The 14,473-nt window shown below is 40.1% G+C and overlaps 1 protein-coding gene across 3 annotated transcripts; it reads left to right on the top strand.

The window, feature by feature from the left end:
* Positions 1-1,251: 1,251 nt before the first annotated feature.
* On the top strand, positions 1,252-14,376 carry cobll1a (cordon-bleu WH2 repeat protein-like 1a). 3 transcript variants are annotated; one of them, XM_064310647.1, is made up of 11 exons: positions 1,252-1,421; positions 5,310-5,462; positions 6,026-6,233; positions 6,594-6,819; positions 7,058-7,099; positions 7,226-7,323; positions 7,458-7,688; positions 8,084-8,198; positions 11,324-11,543; positions 11,711-11,796; positions 12,190-14,376. In XM_064310647.1, exons 2-11 carry the CDS (start codon positions 5,329-5,331, stop codon positions 13,203-13,205), a joined length of 2,376 nt encoding a protein of 791 aa, XP_064166717.1. In that variant the 5' UTR covers positions 1,252-1,421; positions 5,310-5,328; the 3' UTR covers positions 13,206-14,376. The 3 variants fall into 3 exon arrangements, with proteins under 3 accessions (XP_064166717.1, XP_064166718.1, XP_064166719.1); XM_064310648.1 differs by lacking the exon at positions 1,252-1,421 and adding an exon at positions 1,440-2,147; XM_064310649.1 differs by lacking the exon at positions 1,252-1,421 and having other exon boundaries at positions 5,249-5,462; positions 12,193-14,376.
* Positions 14,377-14,473: the final 97 nt, after the last annotated feature.

The raw sequence follows: 14,473 nt of genomic DNA, 5'->3' as shown, positions 1-14,473 counted from the left end.
TGGGCGTGTGTCTGTTGTAGAATGGTAATTTCTGTCTAGTTTGTCACTAAGTCAATATTTTAGTTTGTAGGTATACACACACACACATACACACACATAGGTACAATACTAGCACAAATTATGGAAACACTGAATTTATAAACTCGTTTATACTGTGAATGACAATGAGTTTAGCAATAAATGCAATATTTTACAACAATGTCTCTTTTTGGCAAAATAAATGTAATATCTAATACATTTAGCAACAACATAAAATTAAGAAATAGTTAGCATTTGAGTTAAACAAATAATAATCATTGTACCTTCCTATATGTATTACTTCATATCTACAAAATTGAGAAGTCTAATGTATCTTACTGTTGGAAATTTTATAATCAACTTGAACATGTATTTCTTTGTCCAGTATTTTTCACATAAAATAATAATAACATTCATATAAAGAGAACTGTTTATTTTGTAGATAAAAGTTCTCTGGTACATAAAATACAGAGCAATTCATGGTTCCTTCAAAGTTGACAAGTTATCCAGGCCCCAAGCCAGCAAAGCATCCCCACACCATCACACTACCACCCTATTTGGCTGTTGGTATGATGTTCTCATATTGTTGATATATTTCAACAATATGAGAACTTTTTCTGTTCTGGAATTTCCTTTGATCGTGGCATAGTGTGGTTGTAGAAACTTTGTGGTGACCTTTTCACTCTGATGTTAAGATTCAATATGAGTAAGGTTTAGATTCAACAGGGCTGGCTGCAATCAAGCCTGGCTGTGTTCAATCAGCTGAATCTAATTATCAATTACATTTAGTTAAATGATTAATTGAGTAACTAATGGGGCAATTACTTTTTCACATGGGTGATATGGGTGTTTGATACGTTTTTTCATTAAATAAATGAAATAATAATTTATCAAATGTGTTTTGTGTTTACTGAGTTTGCTTTTGTCTAGTATTACATTGTGTCTAAAGATCTGAAACCATACAGTGTGACAAATAATGCAATAATAGAGGAAATCAGTAAGGGGGCAAATACTTTTTCACGACACTGCATATGTATCCACAAATACTGTATAGCGGCAGCCACACACTGTATGAGTATAGCTTGAGACATGTTGCAGAAAAGCTGCCACTGTCTGCACTGCATTTAATTGGCTAGAGTGCAGGAGGCCCAGGCTGGTTACAAAGCTGATTACCTGTCTGCTCACAATTGGCTGTGGAGCTCCAGCAACACAGAACTAAAGAGCTTTCTCCCAGGAATGGCCACGTCAGAGGGATGTAATGCCGGACGCAGATTTACTGAAGCCACAGGGCTGGGTGGAGCAAATAGCTAATCTCTCCACAAAACAAGGCCAATCAAGTTCCTGGAACCCAGAGAAATTGCAAGTATTTAAAGGGAGGAACCACAGTTCAGGGTCCAGGAGAGGTAAGGATTCAAGCAAATGGTGTAGTCCAACTGGTAGGCCATCTGTTGTTGAAATCCTCATTCTGAAACATGCTGGATTTAAATGGATGTAGTCCTCTGTGACTATGGTACTGGCAACACGTGTGGCAGCGCACTCTTCAAGCTTGCATTTGAAATCATTTCAACTTTTTTTTTTCCATGCATAAAATAATCTACATTTTCATTTGGGCCGATACTTCTGTACGTAGACAGTTTGCACCACGACAAACAAACATTAAAAAAAATCTTTCAGTTTGTAAGCAATGTAATTGGATAAGATTATTAATAATGATGATTTGGTTTCGCTTTCTGTCAAATAGGCTACGCATCTTCATTCAGTATTTACGTAGATATTTGAGAAAATATCCATAATTGAAAAGAAAAAAGCATGCAGTAGTGCAGTTCTATTTCTGTAGGTGACCAGTAAATGAAAAATTCCGCGTACTGTCTTTTTAAAACCAAGTGTCACTCCAGTGACCACGCGCACGTTGCTGTGAAAAGGCGTAACTCCAGCGGTGCAGCTGTTTTTGGTGGTATGCGCTGTTTAACTCAGATCTTAAAATACGCTGGGTGTTGTAAGATCAGGACGCTTTGCATACCATTTGCGTGCGCACACCTTCTCCCTAAGGACCAAAGGGGTACTCCGCGTTAGTACAACTTGTGAAGACAATAATAGCAAAGCTTTCAGTTGGGTGATCTCCTTTTGAAGTGAGTAAATTATTTTATTAATGGTTGTGCTTGTGTTTCTTTCGCTTTTCGTGTACAGTGCAGCGCTCTGATCATTAGGTCTTATAGTCTGTATCAATATGGTCACCTTACCTAAGATAAAATGATAAAATGTTGTACTTCATGAACTTGATTGCCCTTTAAAAAAATGTGTATTGGTACGTGGAATGTTGCTTCGGAAGTCAAAGAATACATTTAATCTTGAATTTCAAAGGAGACCTACAGTACAACAACGTGCATGTACAGTAGGTGTGCGCGTGTGTGCGCGCGCGTGTGTGTACTGCATAGCCTACATATTAATACATAATAGTTTGCAACATCAAAACCCTTTTAAGTTGGCTGACGCACTTTTATATTTCTTATTGAAGTCCGAATTACATGCAGTCGTTGTAGGCTATTCGATCAGAAATAATAATTACACAGTTGCGCTTATATGTTTTTTTTTAACCTACTAACTTGAGGAATGTCCTGTTCATGCCTCACTGAAGGTAAATGAAGGCTCACTGAAGGCTACAATTTGCTTCAGGTTGGTGACAGCGCCGAAAACTCTCAGAAACATTTATTGGCCTGTAAATGTGTCCGGTGGCACGAATCCATAGGTATCTGCCCGAAAGTTGTTTTGACCTAGCGCAAATATTTTCCGTTTTACATTAATAAAAGCGAAACTGGCATAAACGAAATTAATGTATTTTTAACAGCTTTTTCGAATGGGAGTTTGTTGCGCTTGGATTCAATTTTGGTTTCAGTTCCTAGATTTTTCTACAAGCTGCTGCATGATTCTGTTTTGTTTTTGGAATTCATACAAATATATATATATAACACAAACACGAAGTTGTAATATCGCAGTCACACTTAATATACATTTGAAATAAAAATACCCATGTTTTTTCGTTTATTTCAATCAACATTTTATTGCTTTAATTCTTGGACCAATTCGAATATGGAGCCAGATTGTAGTTGCTAGTTGTTAAAATATTCTATTAGCTTCAGTATTTCAGTATTGAAATTGGTGCAACCTGGGATGTGCACGGCTGCCCGTATGATATCTGCTGTGACGACATTTTAATCATTTATTTTTTGGTAATGGTCAAAAATCTTTTCCTTCCAAGTCTGTACACTATTGACAAGTAGGCTACATGTAAAATCATTTCGTATGACTACGAAGAACATGTCTGAAAGAGGAGTCAGTTTTTTAAAAATCCAGGACATATAATCAGGGTAGACGTAGGGCGTCACAGTTTTTTCCGTGTCACCTGTGTTATACTGTACGTGAATACGTGCATACCGAGGAAAAGCTGATGGAAAGGCTCATAACTTCTCTGCTTTTTGCTGTACATCCTCACTAAACACCTGTCTACATTTAAGTTCCCTAAGCCTTTCATTACCTTAAAAAATCTTGCTGTAATGTGTGGACTGTAGACGAGACAGTTATTTGTCTTGAGAGTATTCACTTGCTAAATACATGGATGCGAAGCTTCGATGAGGGCCGTTGAATTACATTCTTGCTTTTTTTTTCTCATTATATTTTTATGCTGCAGCGTTTCAGAAGTACAGTCAAATTTAAAGAGTTGTCCTGTGTACATTTCTCACAGATATAGACACAATGTATTGCTTAATTTAATGGGTGAAAGTATACCAGTGAAAATTGGACTTTACACTTTTGTGTGGATTGTGGCATGTGTCTTGCCTGTGGCCTCTTGACATTCGAGGACTTTCAACCCCTCTAAGGTATTCCTTGCTGCTGTAGAACTGTACAGTGTATGTGCCAAATTCCTCTGTTTGTATCTCACTGTTGATTACCATTGTACAAACTAAGTAACGCAACTTTACAGCTATGGTAATTTGAGTAGTGAAACTACAAACATTACATTCCAGTATACTGTATATTTATGTTTGTGTTATATATATAGTGTCAAACTTTAGCCTTCCATTACTCAAAAATACAGATCAACGTGAGAAATTACTTTTTTATTTTTTATCCAACCGTGAAGCACAGCTTCTAGTTGGACAACTTTCGGCATATTGAATTTTTGTGCTATTTATATCATTGATGTTGGTTGACTTAGATACTGTCTTCACATTAGGTGTGCTGTAGTTGTAGTATATCAGTTATTACCCCATAAAAACCAGCTATTCAATTAAAATTTATTCTAAATGTGAATTTACTCCAATGAAAACTTGTAGTGTATTCAAGTTGCCAACAATACCTTCAGTTTTAGAGCCAATTGGTGAATCAGAAAGTAGTTGGTAAGGACAAAACTTTCACTGTGAACATTTTTATCTTCTAATTATTTCAGCTCCTAGTTCCTGCTCAGTAAGATGCAAAAAATAAATAAATAAAAAATCAGAGGATCTCCAGAGTTTCTTAGCTGCCAGATGGTCCGTAGATAATTATTCTGTCTACAGTATGTCACAGGGTTCTTGAACTAATCACAGATGCAGTGTGATGGCAGTGAGGTTCCTCATCTCCTGTAGAGGTGGGTCTGGGATAGTCACAGTATTCCCACCTTCACAGTCTTCCAGGCTTGTATGGCCTGAACAGATCTGATTTCCTACCCTGCACTGCATGTAGCAATATTTGGTGATTTTGATTATGTACTTCATAAATTATTTGAAAAAGTTCATAATGATGGGACTAACAATAAATAACAATGTATGAACAATATCCAAGGACCTTAAATGTATGTTAAAATAAAATGAACTTAAACAATTTTTAACACCCTAAAACTTGCGTTTCTTACTTTTCTAGTGTCAACTCCAATTTTCAAATCACTGATACAAATCAGTTGACATCACATCCCGTGCTTCATAAGTTTTTAGGAGATTTACATCTTCTCATATCATCCAATCACCAGTGATATTTTACAGCAAAATACAACATCCATTTCTGTTTCTCATGGTGTTGCACACTTACACAAGATGTATATGCAACAGCATATTCATCTTTTTTTATTGCACACATGCAATGGTCTATCCATAATAGCCTACATATTACGGTACACCAATCATTCCTGACTCTGTTTTGATAATGAAGGTACTGTACTATATGTTCGAAGTGGCGCAGCAGGACTGTTAATTGCAAATCTTTTGCTTCTCTGCTCTTTCAAAAAATTCCTAAAATCCCCACCTCCTCCCACCCTGCAGTGAGAAGTTTGGATAAGACATGACTCACACTGAGATGGCCAAAAAATCCCCAGACACGGACATGAGTCAGGAGGAGAACCTGGGTGAGAAGGACCTGACACTGGGCGTGGTCTTGCCTGGTGGAATTGAGAAAACAGCCACTATTCACGGGAGGTGAGGCGGGCTCTGATGGTCATGTGACCAGTCATTGTCTGAGACTGAGAAAAGAGGAACAGGGCTTAGTGCATATAGAGCAGTGGTTCTCAAAATTGGTCCTGGGGGACCACTATGTATGCTCGATTTGTTCCAACCATAATTGCAATCCTGGAATTTTAACAAGCTGTTAATTTGTCAAATTGCAGGAGTCCCCAATCTTATCCAGAAAGAGCCAGTGTGGGTGTCGGCTTTTGTTTCAACCAAGCAGTAACACACCTTTGACTAATTCTTCTACTAATCAAGGTGCTTTACAAAGACTGTAGTGGTTGATTAGAAGAATCAGGTTTAACAGCTTGTTAAAATTCTGGGAATGCAATTGTGGTTGGACCGAAAACCAACATACACAGTGGTACCCCAGGACCGAGTTTGAGAACCACTGATATAGAGGCTATTATTCGCTTTTGCCTGGACAATGTTAGAACAGCTTCAAATATCTTATAAGTTCACAGCTTTGAACTGTTCTGTTATATTGGATCTCTGACATATTAGTAGGACTAATCTTCTCTTCATTTGGGGTGTAGTAAGCCAGTGATGGACCTGTTGGTCATACTGTGTGCAAAATACCACCTGAACCCATCCAACCACACCATTGAGCTAATATCCACCGATGGGAACCACATCAAGCTCAAGCCGAACGCTGTGATTGAAACTCTTGAGATAAAGAAAATCCTAATCAAACCCAAGGGAATGGTTGACGACAACAACAAGCGAAGCCCTTCAATGCCAGAGGTAATCCAGAGCTTTGACTAGGGCGAATGGTCTGCATTATACAGTAAACTTGCCTTCTGGTACGCTTATTAGTAAACTTATTCTGGGCCTTGTTACAATCTGACCATACTAATTCATTGTTCAGTTATACATAAATAAAATTGGCACTGATGTCCAGGACCAGAGAATGGACCCTGGATGTTTCAGTATCATTTCTGATCTTGATAAATATTTTTTCCAGAACATCGCAGTATATTCCATATTTGGAAGGCCTGATATGCCACTTGCTATACTATTTATATTTTAAAGTAGATTTTGTGGTGATGTGGTCCAATTTGAATGATCGTGCAATCCAAACTTCATGTTTGTTTTATTCCGCAGGCTACTGTTCGCCTTGTTATAAACTACAAAAAGACGCACAAGACTGTTCTGAGGGTCAGTCCCCAGGTGCCTGTTGGGGAGCTAATGGCTGCAATTTGTGCGAAGTGTGAACTTGACCAAAGTACCACAGTTTTACGGAGGAATCCCTGCTCAGAAGAACCGCTGGACTTAGCGAAGTCCCTCAATGACTTTGGCTTGAGAGAGGTCTATGCTGTGGACTCAAACGGTATGAGGTTAATCTCCTCGAAATATGCCTTCTGCAGTTGTCCATGAAATTATAGCAATACAAAAACAACAAAATGTCTTTGTGTGTGTGTGCGCGCACACAGAATTATGTGTCCAGAATTATGTGAATTAACTGAATTGGACTTATTACTCTGATCAAAACATATGCAGTATATTACAATCAATACATTCTGTATATTGCATGCATGTTGTGACATCTTGTGGTCTGTCTTTAACAGGTGTTAACTCAGACGAATTGCCGGCCTCACCAAGACTTGAAGGTAATATGCTAGTTACATTCACCTGTCTCCAGTATCAGCAACTTGACTCCAAATATGATGTTTATTTAATTAGAACAAACCTCTTTTTTCTAAAGAAATCCTTCTTCTATTTTTTTATTATTCTAGAAGATAAAAGTCTGTCAAGTAAAGAGAAAGTGCTGAAGGAGAAAGAAAACAAGGGATTGTTCAGCATTTTTAGAAGAAGAAAGAAGAAGCCAGACCAGGTCTGTGCTGTGCTTTCCTGTGGTTTACTTACACTTCATGGTTTTATAGTTCAAGCACACAGGAGGATGAGTGTGTTTCTCAGCAGATGGAGATATGGTGTCCTTTTGACGGTTGTAATGGTTGGTCCTTTAAGGTTTGTAGTGCGAGTGCTCCGGCTTCTCCAGTCTTGGCCAAAGACAGACCTGGCAGCCTGGCGTCTCTGAATGGCCACGCCTCCACGCGCAGCTCGAACGACGGCCTGTCCGTCACGTCGAAGAAGAGACGGGCTCCCCTGCCCCCCATGATGGTGTCTCAGAGCTTCCTCTCCAACCTCAGCGATCAACAGACGGATTCTCAACCCCATGACAAACCTATTAAGGACCAGGTCAGTGAATCAGCCAAGGTGCCTCTAGAATTGGGCATGTCATATATATGTGTGTGTGTGTGTGTTTAGAAGACCAAGGCAAGTCTCCCTGGTTGAAGGTATCTGGTTACAAAAAGTAATTACATTTCAAATACGCATTGAGAACTTTTTTTTTCAGACCAAAATACTCCTCAAAATATATAAAAAATAATGGCTGAGGAGAATCTTGTTCATATATCATGAAAGGCTATTAAGTGCTGAGCTGTATTTGGTAATCGCTGTTGATGTTGAAAGCTGAAATACATGCCACTTTAGTGGAGCTACAGCATGAACGAGCTCCCAGATGTTTGTTCAGTGGCATCTGGGGCCATTCACTGTAAGATCTGTAAAGTTGTTTTGTCTGCGATGTTTCGGAGGAATCTGGGATCGATCACAGATCTCTGAAAGGATCGAAGAGGAAGGCTCCCCCTCCCCCCATGCTCCCCTGCATAAGTACGCCAGAGGAAACCACACAGGATAAGAGCATTAAAGGTTTGTCTCATCTCCCACAGTTAAGGTCACGTGGAAGTGCATTATACGTTTCATTGTTTGTTTTTCTACAAACAGGTGGTGGTCCTTAGAGGAAAGGCTTTATTAGAGGTAAAAGATTATTGGTTATTGTCGGGCCTGAAGTTACTGTACAATGCTACAGCTACTGCTACGAGTTCTACTCTTCTAGTGCGGTATGCTCAGTTGTGTCTGTAAGTCAGTCTCATTGCCGCAGTCTCCTCCATTAATCTGGCAGATTGACAGCAAGCTCAACCTCTCTGCTTTGGCCACCAGCTGAGCGACAGTCAGTGTGTCAGACACATCAGTGTACTTAATGATGGATTGTCAGACACTGCAGGCGCTCATGTGCCCAGAGGAGTTGCTGTTGAGAAAGAGAACTGTTCCACTGTCTGAACTCCACACTTAACTCTGAGGAAAAAAGGGTTCTTTGGCATTTTTCCATACAAGAACCCTTTTTAGTTCTTTATGTAACCCTTAACGGTAGGTGTGAAAAGGGTGAAACCTCCCAGATGATCCGTTTTGCCTGACAAAGAACCCATGAACTTGACAGGGTTCCTCTACGGAGAAACAGAGGAGCCTTTTGGAACCCTTTTTTTGAGAGTGTTCCTTGGTGACACTACAGCTCTGGGGTGCACAAACCAAACTGTCGTCAGAATGGCTATGTGGGAACCCAGTGTATTACGAGCATGAGCCGTCTGCAAATGCAGAACTTTGTTTGGTGCCAGAAGGAAAAGTCGCACTACTGAGTGAAAAATGTGACTGCTCTGCAATGCACATTGAACATGACGCTACTACTGTAACTGGCAAAGCAATTCTAATGATGATGCCAGTAAAATGGTCCCAGTATTTCACATCCACAGTAGCGTAAATATGTTTATTAGGTCCTGTATCTTATTGGGTGGGTGTTTGTTTGTGTGTATAGCATGTTCACGAAGGGCATTTCGAAGCCGTGGCTCTTTTCCAATCTGCAGACTCAGAGTCGCAAGAGGAGGGTGCTTAAGTATCTGAAGTGCTGTCAACTTCCTGCTTCCTGTCCTGTTGGCCCAGTCCGTGCTGTTGATCTGACCTCTCCAATCATCTCTTCTCTTTGTGGTGGCCTCTTCCATCCTTTTATGCAATTTCTTTTGTTTCCTCCATTCTTTTAATCATTGTTTGTCTGGTTATCTGGTCTTCTTTTGTTAAATCTACTGTAGCTCTTTCCATGCATGGCTTTTTTTGTTAAATTCGCGGTATTGGCTTCAAATTGATATAACTGACTATAAATTAACTTGCAACATTTCACATAGGCCACAACTGTCAGAATTCTTTTAATGATTCAAACTTTTTTTTTTACATGAACACAATCCTTGAATTGGGAAGACTATGTATAAAAATGGCTGTAATTTCTACATGGTGAAAACAAAATGTATAAATATAGCCTTTAATAAAAGCTGAGAATCTGCTCTTTACCCACATGCAAATTTGAAATTGTGGAGTACAGAGCCAAATCTGGAAAAATATGTCTTTGTCCCAAAAATTATGGAGCTCACTATATTTGCATAGCGTAAGGATCAGAATATGTTAACCCAGAAGGGCAAGCTGAGCAAATTTGCATACTGTGAAGGCAGACCTTCGTATCAAATATAATATTAATCTAGCCTCAGAGTGGTTCCCATGAACCACCTGTAGAGGACCTCCAGGTTTTTGTTTGTTTTCTGCTTTGAAACTTTTTTGTTCCTGTGTTTTACATTTTGTCATCTTGTCATTGCTTGTAATTTTCTATATTGTTTGGTTTTTTGTGTAATCCCTAACACCTTTGGAAATTGACAGAACCACTGACAGTGCTGTAACTGGATTGTCTTTGTTTGGTGAACTCACAATGTGAGGGGCTGGTGCTGCACGGTGTGTGGGCCTCCTTCTTACAAAAGAAAGCAAGATTGAGAGATGAATTCTGGATTAACCTCTTTCTGGGGAATAGTGCATTCCCAGTAAGCATTTTGTGAATGTCAGGGCTGTTATTTTTTCGAGTTTGTTTGTGCCTAACCCTAGAACATTCTGTACCTTTTCTTTGGAAATTGTCTGTAGAAACCAATGAATGGAACAATAATCTCACAATGGCAAATACTGATATTATATTAGTAAGTATTCTATGCATATATAGTTTAAAGCTCATGTTGTTTTAAGTGGTTAATGCATTTCTGTGAGCTTTTTAAAACTTATGGAAGAGACTTTCCAGACACCATTCCTTCATATCTGTGTATGCATTTGTTACACACTACTGAATTATATTAATCCTATTAATATTAATAAGATTGCTGCTTCTTGTTTTTTAAATGATTATGTCTGTTGCAATATGTTTTGGCTGTCTGTTTCTTTCGGCTTCAAGTATATTTTAGAATCTAACTGGTAGTATTTTGCGTCAGATGTATCTTAAATTTATTGGAATGTTTTTCTAAGCCATTATTAATCTTAAGACAATCCAGTTCCTTCCTTTTTAAAATAAAAAATTGTCCTTACAAAAATATGGGATTCCCCCCTGCCTGCATTTTGTGTGAATGGTCTCACCCTGGGCTCTGAGTTCTGATTTCATGATTCAGAACTGTTGGGGACCTCAGTTGACCTCAGTGACCTCAGTCAAGGACATTAGCCAAAAATAGTGCTTCAGTTGTAAACCTAGTGTTGAGTTTATCTTTATTTACACTTATATTATCTGATATTATCATGATGTTTGACAAAAACTGCACCACATGTGAGACCTTGTAGCACAAGATTGTTATTTTTAATTTGCTATTTTAGAAGTAGCTCTTTGTGCAAATTCCATTCAAAAATTGAGTTTTAACAGATTTGATTGGATGATTGATTTATATAATAACAATAACAGTAGGCTTTTTTGTTCAGTTACATTGTACAGATAAATAGGCATTCCTGAAACGATATGAATAATTTATGATTTACACGCAAGCACGCACACAGGCGCACATGCGCGCGCGCACACACACACACGCACACACAGACGTGCACGCACACACATACACACGCGCACACACACATGCACGCACATGCACACACACACACACACACACACGTGTACATATTTTTCCCTTCATTATTGTTGCTTTGTGGTACAGTGACGGCCCTGAGTAACCTGGAGGAGATCGGTGAGCTGGAAGAGACGGTGGCCACTGCAGACCCAGATTTCAGTGCTGTGTGTGTTTCCAAAGAAAATGGCGACAGTCTCAGCGTATCTACTGATGTCCCAAAGGATTCTGGGAAGGCAGAGCTCACCTCGCCACCAGTGGACACAGAGACGCAGGACACTTCACTGAAACAGGGCATGGGGGAAGATCAGTTGAGTAGTCTGTCCTCAGATACATCGTACTGTAAACATGCTTCAAACAATATATGCCAGTTAATAGTTAATTCCAAGATTACAGTGTATCTGTGTTTTTATGCTTGAAAAGTATTTCTCAAATTATTTAAAAAAGCATGGCTTTGCTTGCTAATTTGTTTTCCAGACCAGAACTGGACCCGGACAGTAATGAGTGCACTCAGGAAACACTGGAATTTAAAGAAACCCATACTTCTGATTTGGAAAATAGAGGTGGGCAATACAAAATCTGCAACAGTTCATCGTTCATTTGTCCCCATTGGCATACAGTAAAAAAACATTTTCCACAATTCTGTTGAATGAGTAACCAAGTCATGAAAAAATGTCTTTCGGAACAAGTCTAAATGACAAATGTACTAATATGAGTGGATTCATATTAGTTGATTCAAAACTTAATATTATAGCGTGTTGGTTTAAAATATAGCCTTAGCCTGAGACCCAGAAAGCAGGGAGGCAGTCTTTATATCAGGTGAATACCAAAGGCATCTATGGGGTAGAATCATAGAAAGTAGGAGGTGGAGAAAGCACCATCTCCTCTCTAGTGTAATCCAGTCAATATAGTTGGCCATACCCATTCTGGGTCCTGACCCTTCTCATCTGTCTCAGCAGGCTGCAGGAATGAAATGGTCATGTCCAAAGAGGAACACCACCTTAGAGAGAGACCGGCTGCATTACCCAAGGAATCACCTGCACACCAGTGCCACAATGGAGGAAAATCCGCTCCCTCTTTTGTCGCGGATGCAGAGCTCAAAATGGAGCCCCCCACTGAGCTGGCCAGGCAGTACGTACCCAGGCCTGGGTTGACCACTTACACCATTGTGCCTTCAAAGTCCTTGGAGAAGCTGAAGTACTTTGAGGTGGAGTTGACCCTTGTTGAGGATCCAGCTGTGGCTCTGAAGGAGAATGAAGCTGTAGGCTCTCCCAAGCCTGCCAACCATGATTCTGATGAGCCTCAGGTCTCAGCGGGTCAGCCAGAATGCTTTATGACCCAGGGGGAGGAGCTGAGTAATATGACTGTAACCAATGAAAATGCTCACTGTGGCCTCATGGCTCCCACTCTACCAGCTCCTGCTGGAGTTCCTGAAGCAGAAGAAGAGAACTGCCAGCCCTCCTCATCTTACGATAGGGCCTTCGAGACAGGACCAGACCAGGAAACTAAAGAAAAGAAAGTTCCTCCAGCAATAAAGCCAAAACCAGACTTTCACAACTTGCCACAGCAAACCTGTATAGAATATGTAACCTCAGCAGTGACGAAGAACAACGCACGTGTTATTTCTCACTGTGGTCAGGGGGAGGAGTCAGGGACGGCAGGGAAAGAAGAGCCAATTGGAGCCAAGGAGGAGAGTTTCTTCCCACCTCCTCCTTCCTATGCCCCTCCCCCTCCTCCTCTTCCCTCTCAGGCAGGGCAGGAAGCTTCAGAGAGGCAGCGGGAGGATGAGGTAAAGTCCAAGGGAATAATCGGTCCAGGCGATGACGAGGCCAAACACATCACCAATGGGCTGGAGCAGTCAGAGGAACCGAGCCTGAAGCAGCTTACCAGCTTGGCCACACCCAATCCATACGAGCCCTCAGAGCCATCCCCCTTCTGTAAGGCTGTGTTCGCAGCCATAAAGAGGTCCTAGAGCTTCGCCCCACCCACTCAGCCTCCTGATTCCGAAATGTTGCTAAGTGGGACCGTTAGGATGTCGGTGGATGGAGAAAAATAAAGGCCCGTGCCTCGGGGAATTTCCTTCACCAAGATGAATGAACTGGACATGTGCAAACCCCAGATCACATGCACAATATTCGCAGAACAAAGACAAAAGACAACAGGTACAACCAAAACAAAATGCAAGAACACCCATAAATTCCAGGGTGTGGATACTACAGCTCTTTCATGGACCCAGTAGCACTCCCTGGGTGGGTTAGCATGCTCGCTTTCAGATTCATGGAACACCGCAATGATGCAATACTTCCTTGATTTGTTTTTACTACATGCACGTAAATTTACCAGTAGGCCTCCTGCTGTGGCTGAAACTGAAAAATACCTGGTGAGGTGTAAAAAATTTGATGCAGTTGCTCCAAAAAAAGTGTCACTGTTTGAAGCACTCAAAAGACATGCAACATCGCCATCTGCTGGTCAATACATGGTGGAAATGTACGGAGAAGCTTTTTTGCAGCTTCACTCATTGGGATCTCACTGAAATGGAGCATGTATTGGATCTATCTATGTATTTGCATCAGTGCCAATAAATCTGTGCCTTGCAGTAATAATATGAATGAGAGGTGTGTCATACTGAGGTGCACGTGCCTTGTTTTTGTAAATTATGTTGTTTCATATGCTTCTTACCCCTATCAATCAAAATATTTAATGTACAATAATATTAGGCTAAGTTGTTCACTGAAAAAAAGTTAACATTTTCATAATTGTTACATGCATCTTTAATTTACCGACAATGCATTCAATGCAGGGCTTTAATAGGTTTGGTGGACATTAATGCAGCCTTGCCCACAATGCTTAGCTCCTGTGATGGAGCTAGTCTGCATGTCAGGAATTATTTAATTTTGAGTATAACTGTGTAACAGTGTAAAAATGTAAAAATGAAGGGTCTAATTCATTGGCTGAGGGGGAATGCGTGTGTCAATTCCCACTACAGACACAGGCAATATAACAAGCAAAGGAACAACATTATTTTAGTAATTAAATTCACTTTTCCACTAATCTAGATATATTGCATATTGGTTCTAATCTGCAAACTGCACTCAAAAAGGTTAGTCATTCAGTTTCAATAAACTTAGACATTATAATCCTCACATGTTGGGACCAGTGTTACAGATTTTCTTTTACACACAATACGATCATCCATATCAATCAGAGACATTTTCCTTGGTGAAAGCGCCTGCTGGATTC

This window comes from Anguilla rostrata, chromosome 15, assembly GCF_018555375.3.
Source record: "Anguilla rostrata isolate EN2019 chromosome 15, ASM1855537v3, whole genome shotgun sequence".
NCBI classification, from domain to species: domain Eukaryota; kingdom Metazoa; phylum Chordata; class Actinopteri; order Anguilliformes; family Anguillidae; genus Anguilla; species Anguilla rostrata.
Note: the sequence above shows the minus strand (reverse complement) of the source record. Positions and strands in the feature narration are given on the sequence as shown.